Source organism: Poecilia latipinna, unplaced genomic scaffold, assembly GCF_001443285.1.
Source record: "Poecilia latipinna isolate Pla-1442-1.1 unplaced genomic scaffold, P_latipinna-1.0 Scaffold2942, whole genome shotgun sequence".
Taxonomy (NCBI): domain Eukaryota; kingdom Metazoa; phylum Chordata; class Actinopteri; order Cyprinodontiformes; family Poeciliidae; genus Poecilia; species Poecilia latipinna.
In genome coordinates this window covers 1,393-18,333 of record NW_015115558.1, presented here as the reverse complement: position 1 = coordinate 18,333, position 16,941 = coordinate 1,393, and the positions used below count along the sequence as shown (strand labels likewise).

Below are 16,941 nucleotides of genomic sequence, written 5' to 3'. Positions count from 1 at the left end.
CCCTTCACTGGCTCCCTGTAGCTCAGAGAACAGACGTTAAAATACTGTTGTTAGTTTATAAATCACTGAACGGTTTAGCACCACAATACATTAAAGATCTGTTATTGCTGTACCAACGTCTAGACCCCTCAGGTTCTGGTTCTGCTCTGCATCCCCAGAACCAGAACCAAACGAGGAGAAGCAGCATTCAGTTTCTATGCACCACAGATTTGGAACAAACTTCCAGAAAACTGTAAAACAGCTAAAACACTGAGAGCCTTTAAATCTCAACTTAAAACCCATCTGGTTAGAGCTGCTTATGGCTAAGTTAGTATTAGAGTGTGGGTTTTGATGTCTTGATGTCTTCGATGTTTTTATCTTTAGTTTTTATCTATTTATTAATTTCTTTTTATTTCTCTTTCTCACTGTTTACGTTTTAATGATATAAAGCCCCCCGGAAAACGTCCCAGTTAAACAATGTTTAACTGAAATCCTAAAAGGGGTTTTAATGTTTTTATCTTTTTAAATCTTTTTCAAAATCCCTTTCTCTTTCTCACTGTTTATTCAATGTCACATGCTGTTTTTATTTTAATTATGTAAAGCACCTTGAAATACCTTGCTGCTGAAATGTGCTATACAAATCAAATCTGATTGATTGAATGCAGACCCTTCTTCACGGAAGCCATCACTGATCCCAACAAACTCAGTCTTCACATCCCTGTTGGTATTCCAGTTTTAAATAAGATTTTAGGTTTTATTGTTCATTTACTGCAAGTAGTTTGTCTTTTTAAAGTACAAATACACTAATTTGTAAATTTAAAAAAAAGTGCTTTCTCCTCAGTTGTATCAGATTTATTCTTAATCTTTTTAAATTTACTTTTAACGCTTTTTCATCTTTTGTGTGAATCTGCATGTCATTTGAATTTTCCCGATGTGGCACCATAAAGGATAATTCTAGTCTATTCTAAGAAATGTTTTGCCTTAATAAAACAATAGCATTCAGATTGAACATTTTTCTGGGTTAAATTGAAGAAAATTTGTTTGAAAAATTTATCCATTTTCAGGATTTGGGTTACACTCTTTTTAACTAAGCTTAATAAATGAATTAAAAGCAGATTTCAGTCTCTTTTTGAAACAAATACTTTGTTCTACACAACATTTTCCACACACACACAAAGAAAAGTAATTTGTCACATAGTATTTTTTTTCCTGGAATTAAAAAATATCCGCCCATGGACTACAAAGGGCCCCCGAGCCACACTTTGGACACCGTTGCTTTAATAGGTCAAATAGTAATTTGAAACTGCTTCTGCATTTAATCAGGTTGTTTGTCTAATATTAATATTTAGTTGATTACCTGATTGTATTTGGGTGTAACCAAAAACTACTTATTTTACCACTGTTGGATTAGCTGAGCTGAAAACGAATAAAAACCGCACAAAAACGAAATTCTGGTTACTTCATAGGAAAATATAGAGAAATTACTTCAGGAATCTTATTTAACACCAAGGATTTAAGCAATACTATCTTTCAGCGTAAAAATCGCGAGACGTGCTACACCATCTCTAGCTCGTTCTGTCGGTAATTTAGCTTAAAGACAAGCCCACTAAACTCGTAAACGAACCGAACAACGCCAAAACTCACCGAGCCGCTGTCCGAGCCGCTTCCACCATATATAATCTCCCACAACAGGCACGAGCTACAAGAGAAACAACCTGGTTCCCGCCCCCAATGCTGTCTGCTGATTGGTGAGCGTCAATGAGAGGGCGGGTTCAAATAGAATTTAGGAGACTATTCTACCCTAAATTCAACCTGAAGGCTAAACTTTAGCTTTACTATTCAAAAATATCTTCTCAATCTTTAAAAATATAAAATGAATTAGATGTTTTTCAGACGACTGGTTTAAATAAATTCTATTTAAATAAAATCACGCTGATGTTTGTTGTGTAATTGCTATGGGCGGACCGAACCGAAGTGGTTTATATTTGGACTCGTTTCACCGCGACACCTACTTCCGGTCGGTGCAGTCTAGCCATAACAACAAGGAGGATACACCAATTCTCGCCATAGTGATTTTTTAAATAACGAAAACATCTACTGCTCGCTGCTACATGTAAGTTGACAGATCAATCTTTATGTTGTTACATTTTGCAGATACTAATTTCTCTATTTATGTCGAAATCAACTTGTTTTGGAAACAATGGTGAATAATGGGCCTGGCTATGTAGTGAAAACAAAAGAAATGAAAGGTCTAAGGGACAAAGGAAAAAAAAAAATATTAAGACAGGTTATATAACCCGACATGGGATGAATATGGTATTTAATAAGCTCGAAATTGCTTAGGTTTAAATTTTGTATTTTAAACGGCGGTGCAGTGATATACAGCCACGAATCTGTCCAACAAACAGACGTATCCAGAATCATGAGCTTGTTTACACAATTTAATTCAAATTATTTTCTGTTCAGAAACGCAGGAAAAGCTTTGCTGATTGACATGCTCGCAGATCAGTAGCGGCTAATGAAACTCACTGCAGTGGCGAATAACTAGTTAAGGTCTTCTTATGCAGAAACAAATATTACAACCCAAAGTTATGATGGTACAATTTGTAGGCAATTGTTCTTTTAAAATCAGAATAATTTAAATATGAAGCTTCAACTGTTTTGTTTTTTGTCTTTAATCCGTACTGGCAGCTGAAAGTGTGTCAGAGTTCAAAGTTCAGCTACATTACACAACATGTTTTTAGCTTTTCTTTCTGCAAAGATGAAGAGTAAAGTACAGCTGTAGCAGCTCACTGGGTTAATTATTATTATTATAGTTTTTCTATCCAAGTTGGTAGATTAAGAGAAGATAATCCTTTAAACGTCTGGAAGGCTATAAGACAAGATTTAAAATGCTAATCAAATAGCATTTTGAATGGAAGTAAATACTACAGAACAAATGTTGTAGCTTAGAAGGGGAATAAAAGAGTAGAAGAAGGAAAAATTTAAAATTAAAGTTTTCCCAAAAGTCCAGAACTTTATTCCATTTGGATCAACTAAGCTGAAGTGCAAAACTAAATATAATAAAAATCACCAGATAAAACTAAAACATGCTAAATCTTAGCTGCATGATGTCAGAGTAAATAAAAAATACAACAAATAAAACTGAAAGCTTGTTCTAATGTTCATTTAGGAAAACAAACATCAGATGATTTTCCAACATGTCTGTTTTCTCTGCATTGTTTTTTTATTTTCCCTTTTATTTGCTGCTCGGTGTTTTCCCAGACTGACTTGTCTCCTCTTCCTTCCTTCTGCACTTGTAAACAAATCATCACTTCCTGTTGTAACTGTCAGATGTGTTCGTGTGCGACTCGTTCCTTCGTCCTCAGCTTTAAATATTTTATGTTGCTTTTACACTGCAGCTTAACATATTCTTTACATTCCTATCATTTTAAAGAACCATCATTTTATTTCTACAAAATGACCAGAACTGACATGCCTCATTTAAAACCTCTGAAATGCAATCAACTCACTGAGTGATTGTTTCCAGAGTTATTAGTGGCCGTTTCAGGCATTTAGAGGAGACTGGATGGTTCCTGAAGGAGTTTGTTTCTGTCAGGATGAACGTGGGTGTGGCACACAGTGAGGTGAACCCAAACACCCGCGTGATGAACAGCCGAGGCATCTGGCTGACCTACGCCCTGGGGGTTGGCGTTCTGCACATCGTGCTGCTCAGCATCCCCTTCTTCAGCGTCCCGGTGGTCTGGACGCTCACCAACGTCATACACAACCTGGTGAGCGCCGCCGAAAACAAGATTTTAATCTTTGATGCAAATTGTTTACAATTTTTGTAGTTTTGCTTCATTCCTTCTCTGACTGTGTTGTTCTTTCTGAAATGATTTTTTTTAGAGTCTCTATACTCCAGTTAACAATTAATCAAATTAGATGATTACTGCAATAGCCAATTCATCAGATTAATAATTCAGACCCAAAAAAGCAACATACTATTCACAATCAGTGAGTCTGCTGTATAAATAGCAGGGGTGTTGAATGAAAAAAGAAAATCTAGAAAAACAGCGGGCATGTTAACACTGTTAGTTGGTAGTGGCAGTGTGATGATCTGGGGTTGCCTTACTGCTTTATGGATCCTGAAGGAGAATATAATTTTCATGCTGGTTTAGCTGTTTTTGCTCCTGAATTAAAAATGTTTTTTTGTTGTTGTTTTTAATTCAGTTCAACTTTGATACAAAAATGATGTGAAATTTTCAGCAGGAAAATGCTTCCTCATCCAGTCCTCCTCATGGTTTGTGTTGCTGTGCAGGGCATGTACGTGTTCATGCATGCGGTGAAAGGAACGCCCTTCGAGACGCCCGACCAAGGAAAAGCCCGGCTTCTGACCCACTGGGAGCAGCTGGACTACGGCGTGCAGTTCACCTCCTCCAGAAAGTTCTTCACCATTTCCCCCATCATCCTGTAAGTACAGATGCAGCGGCTACCAGCTAGCTAGCTGCTAATGTGATGCTAGCAGCAGCTGTAGCAGGTGTAATGGCGCTCATATTTTTGTCTCATCTTTTCCAGATATTTCCTGGCCAGTTTCTACACAAAGTATGACACGACGCACTTTGTCATCAACACAGCGTCCCTGCTGAGCGTCCTGATCCCCAAGCTGCCCCAGCTGCACGGCGTCCGGATTTTAGGCATAAACAAGTATTAATAACAGGAGAAGCTCCGCCTCCCTGTGTGTGTACTGCCGGTTCGTGTACTAAATCATCCAGTCAGTGTGTTGGGTTAGCACTAACAGGAACCAGATCATCGGACATGATGTGCATCAGTAACTTATGTATTTAATTGTGTATTCGGGCCTGCATGGACCTGGGCTGGCCCAGGCCGCGGTCGGGTTCTAGGTTGACTTTAATTTACTTTTCTCTGCCCCGTCGACCACACAGTGAAGCGTGTTGAGTGCTGAAGCCACTCAGATGCCCTGAAGTATTTCGTTTTGTTTACCTTTGGAGGCTGTCGCCCTCCGATTGTCGGTACTGTCTTGGTTTCATTTCATTAAGTAGCAGAACCGCTCTCCATCTGCATGGCTCCCCTAATCGGACCGGAGCGGCTCGTCTTGTTTTACAGTGTTTGTGGACCCGTGTCCTGTGTAAAGGTATGATTGGTTATCCGTTTACTGAGGGAGGTTTACTGTGTGGGAAACGCTACGTTCACCCAGCTGCTGTCTGGAGACCCGGGCCGCCAGTTCTGATCGGTTCCTCCAGAGCTGGATGTGATTTTTTTCCTGCTCCTAATCTTTAATAAAATGTTTGTGCCCTCAGCTCCTCGCCTCAGTTTGTGATCATCAACACCATTTTAAGGTTTTTGTAGAAGCCTAAATTCAGTTTTAGTTCATTCAGACCTTTAGGATAAATTGTTTAAATTTCTTATGATTTGTTTATTAGGATAAAAATGATTACTAGTTAAATCTCTCTTGCATACCAATTTGTTATATTGGACTATACTAAATTCTTCTTGTAAATTTGCATATGTAATTGGAGTTAAGGACTTTAGGGTGTGGCTGGAGAGTGAGTTGGGTAGTTGGAGTGGAGCCACAGTTCAGACCTCTCTCTTGCTTAAGACTCGTGTACTTTTTTTTTCACTGAATATTTGTGTACTCTTGTTTTTCTAAAGTTATATTTAAGATGTTTTAGAACTTCATAAAATTCAAATGACCATACAACCAATGTTAAAGGGTGCACTTACTTTTGGCCATATTTGTGTTTGGTCTTTAAACTTGACTCCTGTAGCTTTTTATATGATGCCTAAATATTCTGAAATCAAAATGGCGTCCAGACTGGACCTAAACGGGATCAAAAGATTAAAACTTTATTCAAAATAAGAAACATCTTGTAGAAAATAAAATCCTTTCTTCTGAAGTTTCTTCAGAAGCATTGAAACGTCCGCATGCTGTTGTCAAGTCATACACGCCCCCTGGTGGTCAGGTTCTGACACTGCGTCTCCAGTATGCTAACCAAGAAGCGGTGGTTCAGGTGTTTTACGCCCCCTGCTGGACAGATCCTCACACTGCCTCTTCAGGACCCCCCTGTACACCTGGAAGCGGTGGTTCAGGTCTTTCTGCGTGTGGATCTTGAATCTTGTCCCTAGAGCTCCGTCAGCAGCGGCGGCGCCGTAGAAAACCCGGCCGATGCGCGAGTGCACCAGCGCCATGGCGCACATGACGCAGGGCTCCCTGGTGACGTATAGGTCGTACCCGCTGCAGATGTACGGCACAGCGCCCCCCTCTGGTTGGGGGTCTGTAGGGGCGAAGCGGCAGGCGGCGTACCTGTCGTGGCGGTAGCAGCCGCCTCCCTGGCTCCGCGCCACCAGGTCGATGCAGACCATGACGGCGTGCTGCAGCGGGTGCTCGCCTCGCCGGTCGTGGCCGACGGTGACGACCCGCTGCGTCTCGGGGTCGACCACCGCCGCCCCCACCGCCTCCATCCCCAGCTGCGCCGCAGCTCTCGCGGCGGCCACGGCGGACGCCATGAAGGTGTGCATCAGGGCTCTCTGTTGGGGGCCGAACAGTTCCCCTCGCAGCGCCACCGTCACCTGCTTGTCTTCATGGAAGGTCGTGGGCCAGCGGCGGCTCGCCAGCTCGAACTGCGGCCGGGTCAGCGGGGGTCGCGCTGGGACCTTCACCACAAACGGCTCGCCCAGCCCCTCCCAGCTGCCTGCGGGCAGCAGAGACGGAATGCTGGCGTCCGCCGGATTCGGCACGTCGCTCAGCAGGCACAGCAGGACCTCCAGAGGGTGGGGACTGTCCTCGGCCCGGCAGGCCCGGACCCGCTTCACGTGCTGCAGGCCAGTCAGCGGGTAGACGCCGTTCAGCTCCCTGACGAGCCGAGACGTCGCCTTCCTGTTGACGATGGGCGCGGCGAACGCCTCCACCAGCTCCACGTCTGCTGACTGTTCGTCTGACAGGACAGGGAAGGCCACCCAGGAATCGTCATCGCACTTTGACCCTTTCCACCGCTTCGTCTCAGGCTCCATAATTGCCCTGCCAGGACCCAGAGAGAACATGATGATCAGCAGTTAAACCATCATTTATCCAACATGCTGATGAACTTCTGATCACGCCAACGGGACCTGGTCCATCAAGAGCCTCTCTCATTTCACCTGTAAAACCTAAGACTCTGTCTTTGGGTGTTTCTCAGCCCAGTTTAGACGCTTCAGTTGCTTAGTGGTGGTCAGGTTTCAACCCTCCTTACCTAGAAGGAGGGTAGGTAAGATCTGAACATCTGGTACTTCCAGGTACTCCAGGTAGTTTGTAACTTACTTAATGTGTATAGCTAATATTTACTGAAAATTCTTTGTGTGAGGGCTGGTATAAGACATTTATTAGAGACTGATTGCTATTGTTTGCTAGCTAGCTTTGCTAACATAGCTTCCCTTTTGCATTGTCAAATCCTTTGTATGCTTTCTTCTGGTTGTTTCATAAATACATTATTTGAATTCATCCATACATTTTCTTCCTCTCATCCGGGGTCGGGTCGTGGGGGCAGCAGCCTCAGAAGGGAGGCCCAGACTTCCCTCTCCCCAGCCACTTCTTCCAGCTCCTCCGGGGGAACCCCAAGGCGTTCCCAGGCCAGCCGAGAAACACAGTCCCTCCAGCGTGTCCTGGGTCTTCCCCTCCTCCCAGTGAAACGTGAACTCCTCACCAGGGAGGCGTCCAGGAGGCATCCTGACCAGATGCCCGAGCCTCAACTGGCTCCTCTCGAAGTGGAGGAGCAGTGGCTCTACTCTCAGTCCCTCCCGGATGACCGAGCTTCTCTCTCTAAGGGAGAGCCCAGCCACCCTGCGGAGGAAGCCCATTTCGGCCGCTTGTATCCGGGACCTCGTTCTTTCGGTCATGACCCAAAGCTCATGACCATAGATGAGGGTGGGAACGTAGATCGACCGGTAAATCGAGAGCTTTGGTTTTTGACTCAGCTCTCTCTTCACCACGACGGACCGGTACAGCGCCCGTTTCACGGCAGTCACTGCCCCAATCCGCCTGTCGATCTCCCGCTCCCTTTTTTCTTCATTCGTGAACAAGATCCCCAGATACTTAAACTCCTCCACTTGAGGTCCCTGACCCGGAGAAGGCACTCTACCCTTTCCCGGCTCAAGACCATGGCCTCGGATTTGGAGGCACTGAGCCTCATCCCGGCCGCTTCACACTCGGCTGCAAACCGCTCCAGCGAGAGCCGCAGATCACGGCCTGATGAAGCCAACAGGACCACATCATCCGCAAAAAGCAGAGATGCGATCCTAAGGCCACCAAAACGGATCCCCTCAACGCCTTGCCTGGTCTAGAGATTCTGTCCATGAAAGTACTGAACAGAATCGGTGACAAAGGGCAGCCTTGGCGGAGTCCAACTCTCACCGGAAACGAATTATGTAGTAAAATTCATTTTACTGAAGATTTTATAGACATCTTGTCCCGCTCAGCCAGGCACAGCTCACTTTGACAGCAGAAACAAAAATACATAATGATTCTCACGCCATTGCTTGGATTTTTATGGTTTATATTCAATAAAAGGAAGCACGTTAACCAGCAACCAGGTCGTTGGGAGGGTCTTCAACCCTGAACCTTCAGCCTCCACCTTCTTCATGAATAAGAAACATTTTATCTGATCGAACTCAACATAATCCGGTTACAATAAATCTCTCAATGTGCAGAGTTTAGAAAATTATTTATTTTGGTTATTACAAAAAGAAAAAAGTTCCAGCAAAATAAATGAGTTTTTAAGGCTGTTCCATTTATGACAGCAAATATGTAACATTTAAGATGTTGACATATTTTCAGATGATACAAATAATTTGTCACCAGAAATTTATCACCATGATTATCCATGTTGGTACGCTTCTACTGAGTTAATTTTTTTTAGTTAGTACATTAGCTTTATTGCTAACTTTGAAAACATTTAGCTTCCTCTAACTTAATTTTCTGCATAAATTTTGAAGCACAAAGTGCAAGAAATTATATTTTTCTTGTACCCTGAATGCATCGCTGTCTGTGCGCTTTCTGAATTAGCCAAAATGCTCAACTACTAATGCACTTTAGCATTAGCTTCCATTAAACACCATGTTGGAATAAATAGCGTCTTAGCATGAGCCTTTGCTATATACTATATTGGTAGAACAGATTAGTGTTAATTTCTGCTAAATACCATGTTGGTATTAGGGCTGTGTAATATCGATTTTGCGATATATATCGATATTTTCTTTCCTAGAAAAAAAATCAATATTCATCCGCAAGTATCGTAACATCCAACTGTCACCTTGCTCACTCACTGCTTGCTTCGCCGGGAGAGTGATTAGGTCATCAGGTTTAGAGTGATTCCTTCAGATGTTAAGTGTCAAGGTTAAAAGGTGTCAAACTATTCAGAGCAGGGTACTTGGTGCACTTTATTTACTTTACAAATGCATGTAAGCTACAGTTTGTACTGTTTCAATTAAAAGAAACATGTCTTCTCAACACTTCTTTGATTCATTTTGTCTAGCTGTTGACTTTAAGTCTGTGTCCATGTCCAACCAGAGCCAGGTATTATTTAGTTGGTGCTTTTAATCAGTTTTCAGTTAAATTAATTCAATCCAACAGTCACAAAATGTCACCAAAATCACTCTGTCCCTCTAAAATCTTTCAGAAAATTGCAAAAGTGTATTGAATTGTATTGTTTGCTGAATATCGCAATATATATGGTATCGTGAGCAGAATATCGTGTATCGTATCGTGAGATTATTGTATCAGCGTCACTGATGTTTATGATTAGCACTTTAGGCTCAGAGGAACAAACTTTTCAGTTAGCGATGCCCATCATTGAGTTTTATTAATATTTGAATAGATAATTTTTTTAAAAATCACATAGGAATGTTGTTCCTGCAGTAATAGTAATAATAATTCAGACCACAGCATTCATCATGAGACTCTTCCAGCTGTGGTTCTGGCTTGGTTCTGATCTGGTCGGGTCATTTCCTTCCCAGAACCATCCTGGTTCTGATCACTTTGGGAACGTGTCTGATGGTGAGCGACACCCTGGTTCCCCTGCTCAGCGTCTCCCCGGGCCGCGCCCCGGCAGCAGACAGGTTGGCCACCCGGTCCGTCAGCGGGTCCCGGTCCCGGTTCTGGATGCCGTGCAGCAGCTGACGGTACATGTCGTCCTGCAGGATCAGCAGGCTGCGCGGCCTCAGCAGGAGGGACAGCAGGTAGCGGCTCTGCTGGGTCTGCGGCCCGTCCTGGCTGCAGACGGGCCGGTAGAAGTCCAGAAGGGTGTGTGAGCCCAGGTTGATGGTGCTGACCGTGGGGTGGTACAGCGGGCCGTCCTCGTGGGCCATGATGCCTTCGCCCGGCTTGTACTCGTTCACCAACACGTGGTTGGCCATTTTCCCACCGAACACTCCGAGAGACGAGACTTTCTCACAGCAGCTCTGGAGCCAGTCAGGAAGCGTCTCGGTCAGCATGCCTTTGGGGTGCGGCAGGCCGCCCCAGTTCTGGAGCCGGCGGCTGGACAGCTGGGTCCATTTGGTTTTGGGGGACTTGTACACCTGCTGCAGGAGGAAGGACTCCTCTTCCTCTGATATGAAATCTGGGATGTAAAACGCAGTTTGTGGAGCTTCATTGACAACAAACTGCTTCAAATCTCCCACAACACAAGATGGCCGCTCCATGTCTCCTTAAGAGAAGTTCACATGAAATCCTAATTAAAACACGTTCAGAACGAGTCAGACCAAAATGTGAATGAAAACCGCCATTAGAGACGAGTCAGCCAAAGTGTTGGGTTTTAACATGTTAGGTTTTCAGGTTAAACATGGAAGCCTTCATTCAGTCCTCACTCAAACCAAATCATGTCTTCATAATCCAACATGTGCAGGTTGTTGTCTTCAAACAAATCTCTCTTTTCGTCTCATTTTCATTTCAATTTCTCTCAACAAGTGACCAAAACAATTGATGACATCATTATGGACATGATGGATCGTCAAGGAACAACAACAACCCATACACTGAGCTGGACAGAGGGGTCCACATGTACTAAATACCACAGTACTGACCTTCATGCCCTGTTCAATAACTTTAATGACCCTAATATTGACCTCAATGACCCTATCAGTGGTTATATCCTCCTGACTACCAGTAGTTCATTTTTGTCCTCTGTAGAGGACATTTCTAAACTTGAATGTCTCCCACCCCCTGCATTCTACTGAATTCATTCCTTTTGGTATCTGGAGAGGACATTTAGGGCTTTTCAACGATACCACATAAGAAGTGGTGGGACTTTTGTTCGTATCTTTTTTCTAATACATAAAAATTGCGTTAATCAGTAATAACACATCTTATGGGAAGAGACAAAGAAAGTGCATAAAACCTTTTATTACCTTACAAAGAATGTGGGATTTAAAAAGAATGGTGATTGGACAATATTTTTTGTCCTGGTAGTCTGGAGGTCAATGACCTTTTTAACAACCTGTTGGTGAACCTCTGAAGGGAAAGCAGGAATGGTGTGGTATAGGTCGGTTTCTAAGATGGCTCAATGAGACTGATGGGTACCAAACTGCACCAATCGGTGCCATGTAGCTCAGTGGAAAGAAGGCGGCGGTGACCTTAGCGGCTCTGCTGATGTGACTGTTCTGGTCTCAACTCCTAATAATGTTAATTCTGTTCAGGACTGAAGAAACCATTTAGATGAGACATTAGTCTTCAGGAGACGAGAGAAGAAGTCCAGTTTCCTTCTTCAGAAGTATTTAAGATTGTTATGTTGTGAATTACAGAGTTGGAACCAACATATCAGGAGGTCTGTTATATGAAGTTTAACCTTTGACCCTTCCTATGACCTCTACAAAATGCAATAAAAATACGGAAATTTGTAGCTAGTTAACACGCACACTGGCCACTTTCTTGAGATTTTTTTTTTTTTTAATCAGGCTTTTGGAAACTTTTACGTCATACGTCACTGATCCTTACGCAGGGTGAGTTGTTATTACATTTCACTGATTTGACTGTAAAGTGTTTAAATTCAAGTTCAGTAAATATAATTCCTATATGCTCATAAATCCTCAGAAAAAATATTTTAAAGACCAGACGACTTTTAAAAATGTAACACATATTTACCAAACGGAAACGGATCGTTTTTACACGTTTTTAACCGGTAATAGTATTAATATAACATCTACATCCACGTTAGATTAATATTTATACATTTAAAAACACGAATAAAGAGAAAAGTTGGACTAACCTGCACAGTACTCGATAAAAAAAATACAGTTTATATCCAAAGAGCCAAACTGGTGCTCTCCATCTGTGTGTAACCACATAAAGTGTCCGGTGGGAAACGCTGGTGGATACATTTCCGACAGGGCTACTCCGTATTTTCTCGCGTTGTTTTAATAGTTTAATGGTGAAGCGGTAGGTTTCTAAACTTTTCCAGCTCACAGAGGGAACATGGCGTTTCCAACCATGATCCAGTCGAAGATTAGAATCCTGCTGAGGCTGCTGTGGTGCAAACAGACGGCAGGAAGCAAGGCATTCCGTTCCAGGCTGGTTTTAGGCATCGAGACGAGCTGCGATGAGACTGGAGCTGCTGTGATGGACGAAACTGGAGCCGTACTGGGAGAATCCCTGCATTCCCAGAAGGAGGTTCATCTGAGGTGAGGGTCAGATATCAGAGGTTCTGTTTCAATGTTCAGTTCGTTTATATTTAAATTCTTATTGTGTAAAACAATCTGGTCCTAGCAAACAGTAAAAGTTTTGCATATGTGTCAGTCTGCTGACCTGCAGCTCACAGGTTGTGTTTGTCAAAGCGAAAAGGCATCAGCGATGACCTCAGAGGCAGCTGTCCCTCAAACTGGAGAGGGTCAAAGGTCATCTCCACACCTCCTGAAGTCCTTCATTCTCCATTTCTCTGCCTCTCATAACTCATTCTAAGGCAGAGGTGGGCCAAAAAATAATACTAAAAAAAAATGAAACCCCAAAGTATTTTTTAAATTAACCTGGTCAATAAAAAAACTAACTGTGCAATATTTTAATTAGACAAATAATGCAGGCACATTTTCTCTTTGTAGGAAAATAATGTGTAAATTATTTGGAAGCATTTTTATTAGAAGAAGTCTGTAAATTCTTAAGGATTAAGTTTATTTTCAGGATTTGAGTCGCTCTTTGTTTAAAAATAATAATAAAAAACCTTTGCTGTATTTACTAGGGTTAAATTAATAAAAGCATATTTCAGAATGTTTTTGATATTTTGGTTATTAAAAGACAAATACTTTGTGTTCTACATAGCAGTTTCCACTAGAAGATTTTAATTTGTTACTTTATATTTTTGCCTGGTTAATAAAAGTAAAAAGTCTCAAAATTTATATTAGAGTCCGCAAAAAATTCAGTCCCCATGTCGCAAATGGCCCCAAGACCACATTTTGGTCAAATCATCATTCGAGACCGTTTCTGTGTTTATTCACGTTGTTTGACTATTCAACTACATATATCATGTTTATATATTCATACTTAGTTTTTCTTTAGTTTGCACTATTTGCTGTTATCTCAAACTTTTAGTTTTCTCAGTTATTTTTTCTCTCCAGAAGCTCCACCTGGTCTGACGCTCTGGTCTGATTGGCTGAGATAGAAACTTTTTAAAATAATATGAATAATAAATGTAACTTAATGCTCTGATTGAGAGGAGCAATAGATTTAATCGAAATGATTTTTTTGGGTGTAAAGTGACTCGAAATGATATTTGTTGTTAATGGGTGCTTTAAAAATAAACTGATTAAATCTACAACAAAAATTATTGGAAAAGAAAAGAATCCATGTGCTGAAGTGGCCTAGTCAAAGTGCAAATCTGAACAGAGACAGTGGACCATGTGTTTGGTTGCTGCAGGACAGGCGGCATCATCCCGACCGTAGCTCAGGCTCTGCACAGAGGAAACATCGAGCGCGTGGTGCAGGAGGCTCTGGACCGGAGCGGCGTGGCGCCGGCCCAGCTGGCTGCTGTGGCTGCCACCGTGAAGCCCGGCCTGGCTCTGAGTCTGGCCGTGGGCCTGAGCTTCAGCCAGCGCTTCGTGAGACACCACAACAAGCCGTTCATCCCTGTCCACCACATGGAGGCCCACGCCCTGACCGTCAGGATGCTGCAGCCGCTGCACTTCCCCTTCCTGGTGCTACTGGTGTCCGGAGGCCACGCCCTGCTGGCCGTGGCGCGGGGCGTCGACGACTTCCTGCTGCTGGGCCGAACTCTGGACGAAGCTCCAGGAGACACGCTGGACAAGGTGCAGATGGCAGTTACCTGGGAAAGTAACTTACTCTGCTGATTACTTGATTTCAAAAGTACGACGGCGTATCAGATCCACTTTAGATGGGAATCAGTACCCTCCAAAAAATAATTTCAGAAACTTTCTGGGGGAGAAAAGGAAATTTCAGAGTGATAAAAAAAAATTGCTAGACACAATCAGAAATGTTGAGATTATCGGAATTTTTCTAAAAAAAACAAACAAAAAAAAGGATATTTCTGAGTTTTGAAAGTTTTTTTTTTTTTTAGAAAATTTTAGAAATCTCAAAATTTCTGTTTCTTATCTGTATGAATGTTTGTATTTCGCTTTTGTTTTATGGGATTTATGGATGGAAATGAGCATTTATCTAAATCCAACAACACTGTACGTTCATTAACATGCACTGGTCAGATTAGGTGTCGTGGTTCTGTTGTGGTTCTGAACCGACGTCAGCTGTTTGACCCTACAGGTGGCGCGCCGTCTGTCCCTGAGGAAACTGCCGCGCTGCGCCGCGCTGAGCGGCGGCCAGGCCATCGAGCTGCTGGCGCAGGACGGCGACAGGAAGAGGTTCTGCTTCAGGACGCCGATGGGACAAACGCCCGACTGCTGCTTCTCCTTCGCCGGGCTGCGGAACCAGGTCACCTTGCTGATCCAGAAGCAGGAAGCCGAGGAAGGTAGGACGGTTCTGGACTTCCTGTGCAGCTTTAGCCTTCCTGACCACAGCGATCCATTTCCAGGCGTAGAGGAAGGAACGGTGCTGTCGTGTGTGAACGACATCGCTGCCGCCACGCAGCACACTGTGGCCTCACACCTGGCGAAGAGGACGCACCGGGCCGTCCTGTTCTGCAGAACCAACCATCTGCTGCCGTCACAAAACCCGACGCTGGTGAGAAACCATCCACTGGGTCCGATCCAATCCAATCCGTTTGTTTTTATTTCATCACATTCAGTTCAGTTAGCTGCCAACCAGAGCATCGAGTTAATCAGTTTAAAAAGTTTCTGAGGAAACCAGCTGAGCATTGAGTCGTTGACACGCAGCAATCACTCCTCCTGACCAGCAGGGGGCAACGGCAGAGAGAGAAACTTCCGTTTGACAGGAAGAAACCTCCAGCAGAACCAGAACTAGAACCGGCTCAGTCCAGCAGCCATTTGCCACTTTGTCAATATCTGCGTTCCATTCACAGTAAAATTATGCAGATCGGAATAAAGAAAATAAATTAGCTTAATTGAAACAAGATTATTTCAGAAAAACTCGTTTTTCAACAGAGTTTTTGCTCTAAGATGAGATGTTTTTTCATCTGTACCAAAATTCACAAAACTACCATAGAAACATTTGTCACATCACACAAGTCACATGTTCAACAACAGAATGTTGCTGCTGGCAGAAGCGACGAAGAAGACGACAGGAAGTGGTGTAAGGATGAAGAGTCTTGAAATTCTCTGCAGGCAAATATTTTATCTGCTGGGGAAGAAAACTGTAACTTCAGAATCAGTATCGGTTATTTAAAAATTAAAAAAGAAAGCTGCAGTGTTTCCATAGCAACCCAGCATATCCATACTTTTAGATTTGACACAGAGGTTTTTCCAGGTGTTGTCTGGAGGTGTTGCCAGCAACCAGTACATCCGTAAAGCTCTGGCGGTCGTCGCCGAGGCAACTGGGTTGCAGCTGCTCTGCCCTCCGTCTCGGTTCTGTACCGACAACGGAGCGATGGTCGCCTGGTGAGTTCTGGTGACCCGGCTGCGGTTGGAAACGGGTCCGGTTCACCTGAGGCGTTTGGTTTCCTCCCCGCAGGAACGGAGTGGAGCGTCTGAGGGAAGGAATCGGGATCTTGGCGCCGGAGGTGGAGGTCAGCTACGAGCCCAGGTCAGTTCCTAACGGGTCAGAACCAGTTCACGTTCTGCTCAGGGCTTCACTTCCTCTCATTCATATTTTAAAGAAAAGACTGTTTACTGTAGATTTTTGGATCATAAAATAACCAGTACATTCTACCGTACTGACCCGGTTCCTGGTGTTAGCGGATCAAACCCTCAGACTGACATGAGCTGCAGGTTCTGACCCGTTCTGCTGGTTCTGCTGCAGAGCTCCGCTGGGCGTGGACATCACAGCCGAGGTGAGGGCCGCCGCCATCAGGCTGCCGTCCATCCGGATCAAGATCCCAGACTGACCGGCAGAGCTCCCTCTGTCCAAACTGTGCAAATATGAGATGTTTATTTATGAATAAAGTATTTTAATATGAAGTTTTATGACTTATTTAAAGGAATCTGATCATAAAGGAATAACTATGAGGTGTGAAGCTTCAGGATCACCAACATTTAATGAGGCGCCGTTTGTAACGTTACATAATCAAAATTGACAGTAATTATTTGGGTTATTTATAACAAAAAAAGGCCTTCATTTTTTTAGTGACATTTTCACTGTTATCAATTTATAAACGTCACAGTTTCAAAGTAGAAATTTAGCTTAACTGAATATTTAGCTGTAAACTAATTGTATAAACTAAACCCAATTAGTCTACAGGATTTAAAGTAAACTAAACTAAACCCTGTAAACTAATTGCGAAATATTTCAAGCTAGTATTCAATTTCGCTTGTCGATAACCGGAAGTTGAGTACCAAAATAAAAACTCAGTCTGGTGAAGCTCTGAACTCCTGCTGGCGCGACTGGCGCGTCTTTTGTTTCGTTTTTTTTCTCAACGTGTGAAC

General features: G+C 43.2%; 5 protein-coding genes across 11 annotated transcripts in view; 2 read left to right on the top strand and 3 right to left on the bottom strand.

The window, feature by feature from the left end:
• Window positions 1-1,721, bottom strand: part of pms1 (PMS1 homolog 1, mismatch repair system component) — a 20,088-nt gene extending 18,367 nt beyond the window's left edge. For 2 of the 5 annotated variants that reach the window (XM_015022151.1, XM_015022155.1), the window contains exon 1: window positions 1,624-1,721. The gene's annotated coding sequence lies outside the window, so the exon portion shown is untranslated. Of the gene's footprint in view, window positions 1-1,336; window positions 1,554-1,603 lie in introns of those variants that run through there. The other 3 variants (XM_015022154.1, XM_015022152.1, XM_015022153.1) reach the window with 3 other exon arrangements.
• A 263-nt stretch (window positions 1,722-1,984) lies between these two features.
• Window positions 1,985-5,277, top strand: ormdl1 (ORMDL sphingolipid biosynthesis regulator 1). The gene is made up of 4 exons (XM_015022162.1): window positions 1,985-2,092; window positions 3,578-3,752; window positions 4,280-4,431; window positions 4,537-5,277. Coding segments are annotated over exons 1-4 (465 nt in total). The 5' UTR covers window positions 1,985-2,090; the 3' UTR covers window positions 4,673-5,277.
• Window positions 5,096-12,282, bottom strand: adat3 (adenosine deaminase tRNA specific 3). The gene is made up of 2 exons (XM_015022160.1): window positions 12,213-12,282; window positions 5,096-6,997 (listed from the first exon to the last, which is right to left on the bottom strand). Exon 2 carries the CDS (start codon window positions 6,988-6,990, stop codon window positions 5,968-5,970), a length of 1,023 nt encoding a protein of 340 aa, XP_014877646.1. The 5' UTR covers window positions 6,991-6,997; window positions 12,213-12,282; the 3' UTR covers window positions 5,096-5,967.
• On the bottom strand, window positions 9,780-12,409 carry alkbh6 (alkB homolog 6). The gene is made up of 2 exons (XM_015022161.1): window positions 12,213-12,409; window positions 9,780-10,655 (listed from the first exon to the last, which is right to left on the bottom strand). Exons 1-2 carry the CDS (start codon window positions 12,322-12,324, stop codon window positions 9,952-9,954), a joined length of 816 nt encoding a protein of 271 aa, XP_014877647.1. The 5' UTR covers window positions 12,325-12,409; the 3' UTR covers window positions 9,780-9,951.
• Window positions 12,322-16,476, top strand: LOC106939664 (probable tRNA N6-adenosine threonylcarbamoyltransferase, mitochondrial). Of its 3 annotated transcripts, XM_015022159.1 has the most exons (7): window positions 12,322-12,624; window positions 13,851-14,238; window positions 14,708-14,912; window positions 14,976-15,124; window positions 15,827-15,957; window positions 16,031-16,102; window positions 16,319-16,476. In XM_015022159.1, the coding sequence occupies exons 1-7, from the start codon at window positions 12,419-12,421 to the stop codon at window positions 16,401-16,403; spliced, it is 1,236 nt and encodes a 411-aa protein (XP_014877645.1). In that variant the 5' UTR covers window positions 12,322-12,418; the 3' UTR covers window positions 16,404-16,476. The 3 variants fall into 3 exon arrangements, with proteins under 3 accessions (XP_014877645.1, XP_014877642.1, XP_014877644.1); XM_015022156.1 differs by having other exon boundaries at window positions 14,708-15,124; XM_015022158.1 differs by having other exon boundaries at window positions 14,708-15,124; window positions 16,255-16,346.
• The last annotated feature ends 465 nt before the right edge of the window (window positions 16,477-16,941 follow it).

What these genes read in the sequence shown, in the direction of transcription:
- ormdl1 (XM_015022162.1), top strand. An exon ending in CCAACGTCATACACAACCTG is followed by an intron (nt 3,753 to 4,279) that starts GTGAGCGCCGCC and finishes GTTGCTGTGCAG; the next exon opens with GGCATGTACGTGTTCATGCA. An exon ending in ACCATTTCCCCCATCATCCT is followed by an intron (nt 4,432 to 4,536) that starts GTAAGTACAGAT and finishes CATCTTTTCCAG; the next exon opens with ATATTTCCTGGCCAGTTTCT.
- adat3 (XM_015022160.1), bottom strand. Translation starts at nt 6,990, where the DNA reads ATGGAGCCTGAGACGAAGCGGTGGAAAGGGTCAAAGTGCGATGACGAT.
- alkbh6 (XM_015022161.1), bottom strand. Translation starts at nt 12,324, where the DNA reads ATGTATCCACCAGCGTTTCCCACCGGACACTTTATGTGGTTACACACA. An exon ending in TTTTATCGAGTACTGTGCAG is followed by an intron (nt 10,656 to 12,212) that starts GTTAGTCCAACT and finishes ACTTCTCTTAAG; the next exon opens with GAGACATGGAGCGGCCATCT.
- LOC106939664 (XM_015022156.1), top strand. Translation starts at nt 12,419, where the DNA reads ATGGCGTTTCCAACCATGATCCAGTCGAAGATTAGAATCCTGCTGAGG. An exon ending in CAGAAGGAGGTTCATCTGAG is followed by an intron (nt 12,625 to 13,850) that starts GTGAGGGTCAGA and finishes TGGTTGCTGCAG; the next exon opens with GACAGGCGGCATCATCCCGA. An exon ending in AACGGAGCGATGGTCGCCTG is followed by an intron (nt 15,958 to 16,030) that starts GTGAGTTCTGGT and finishes TCCTCCCCGCAG; the next exon opens with GAACGGAGTGGAGCGTCTGA.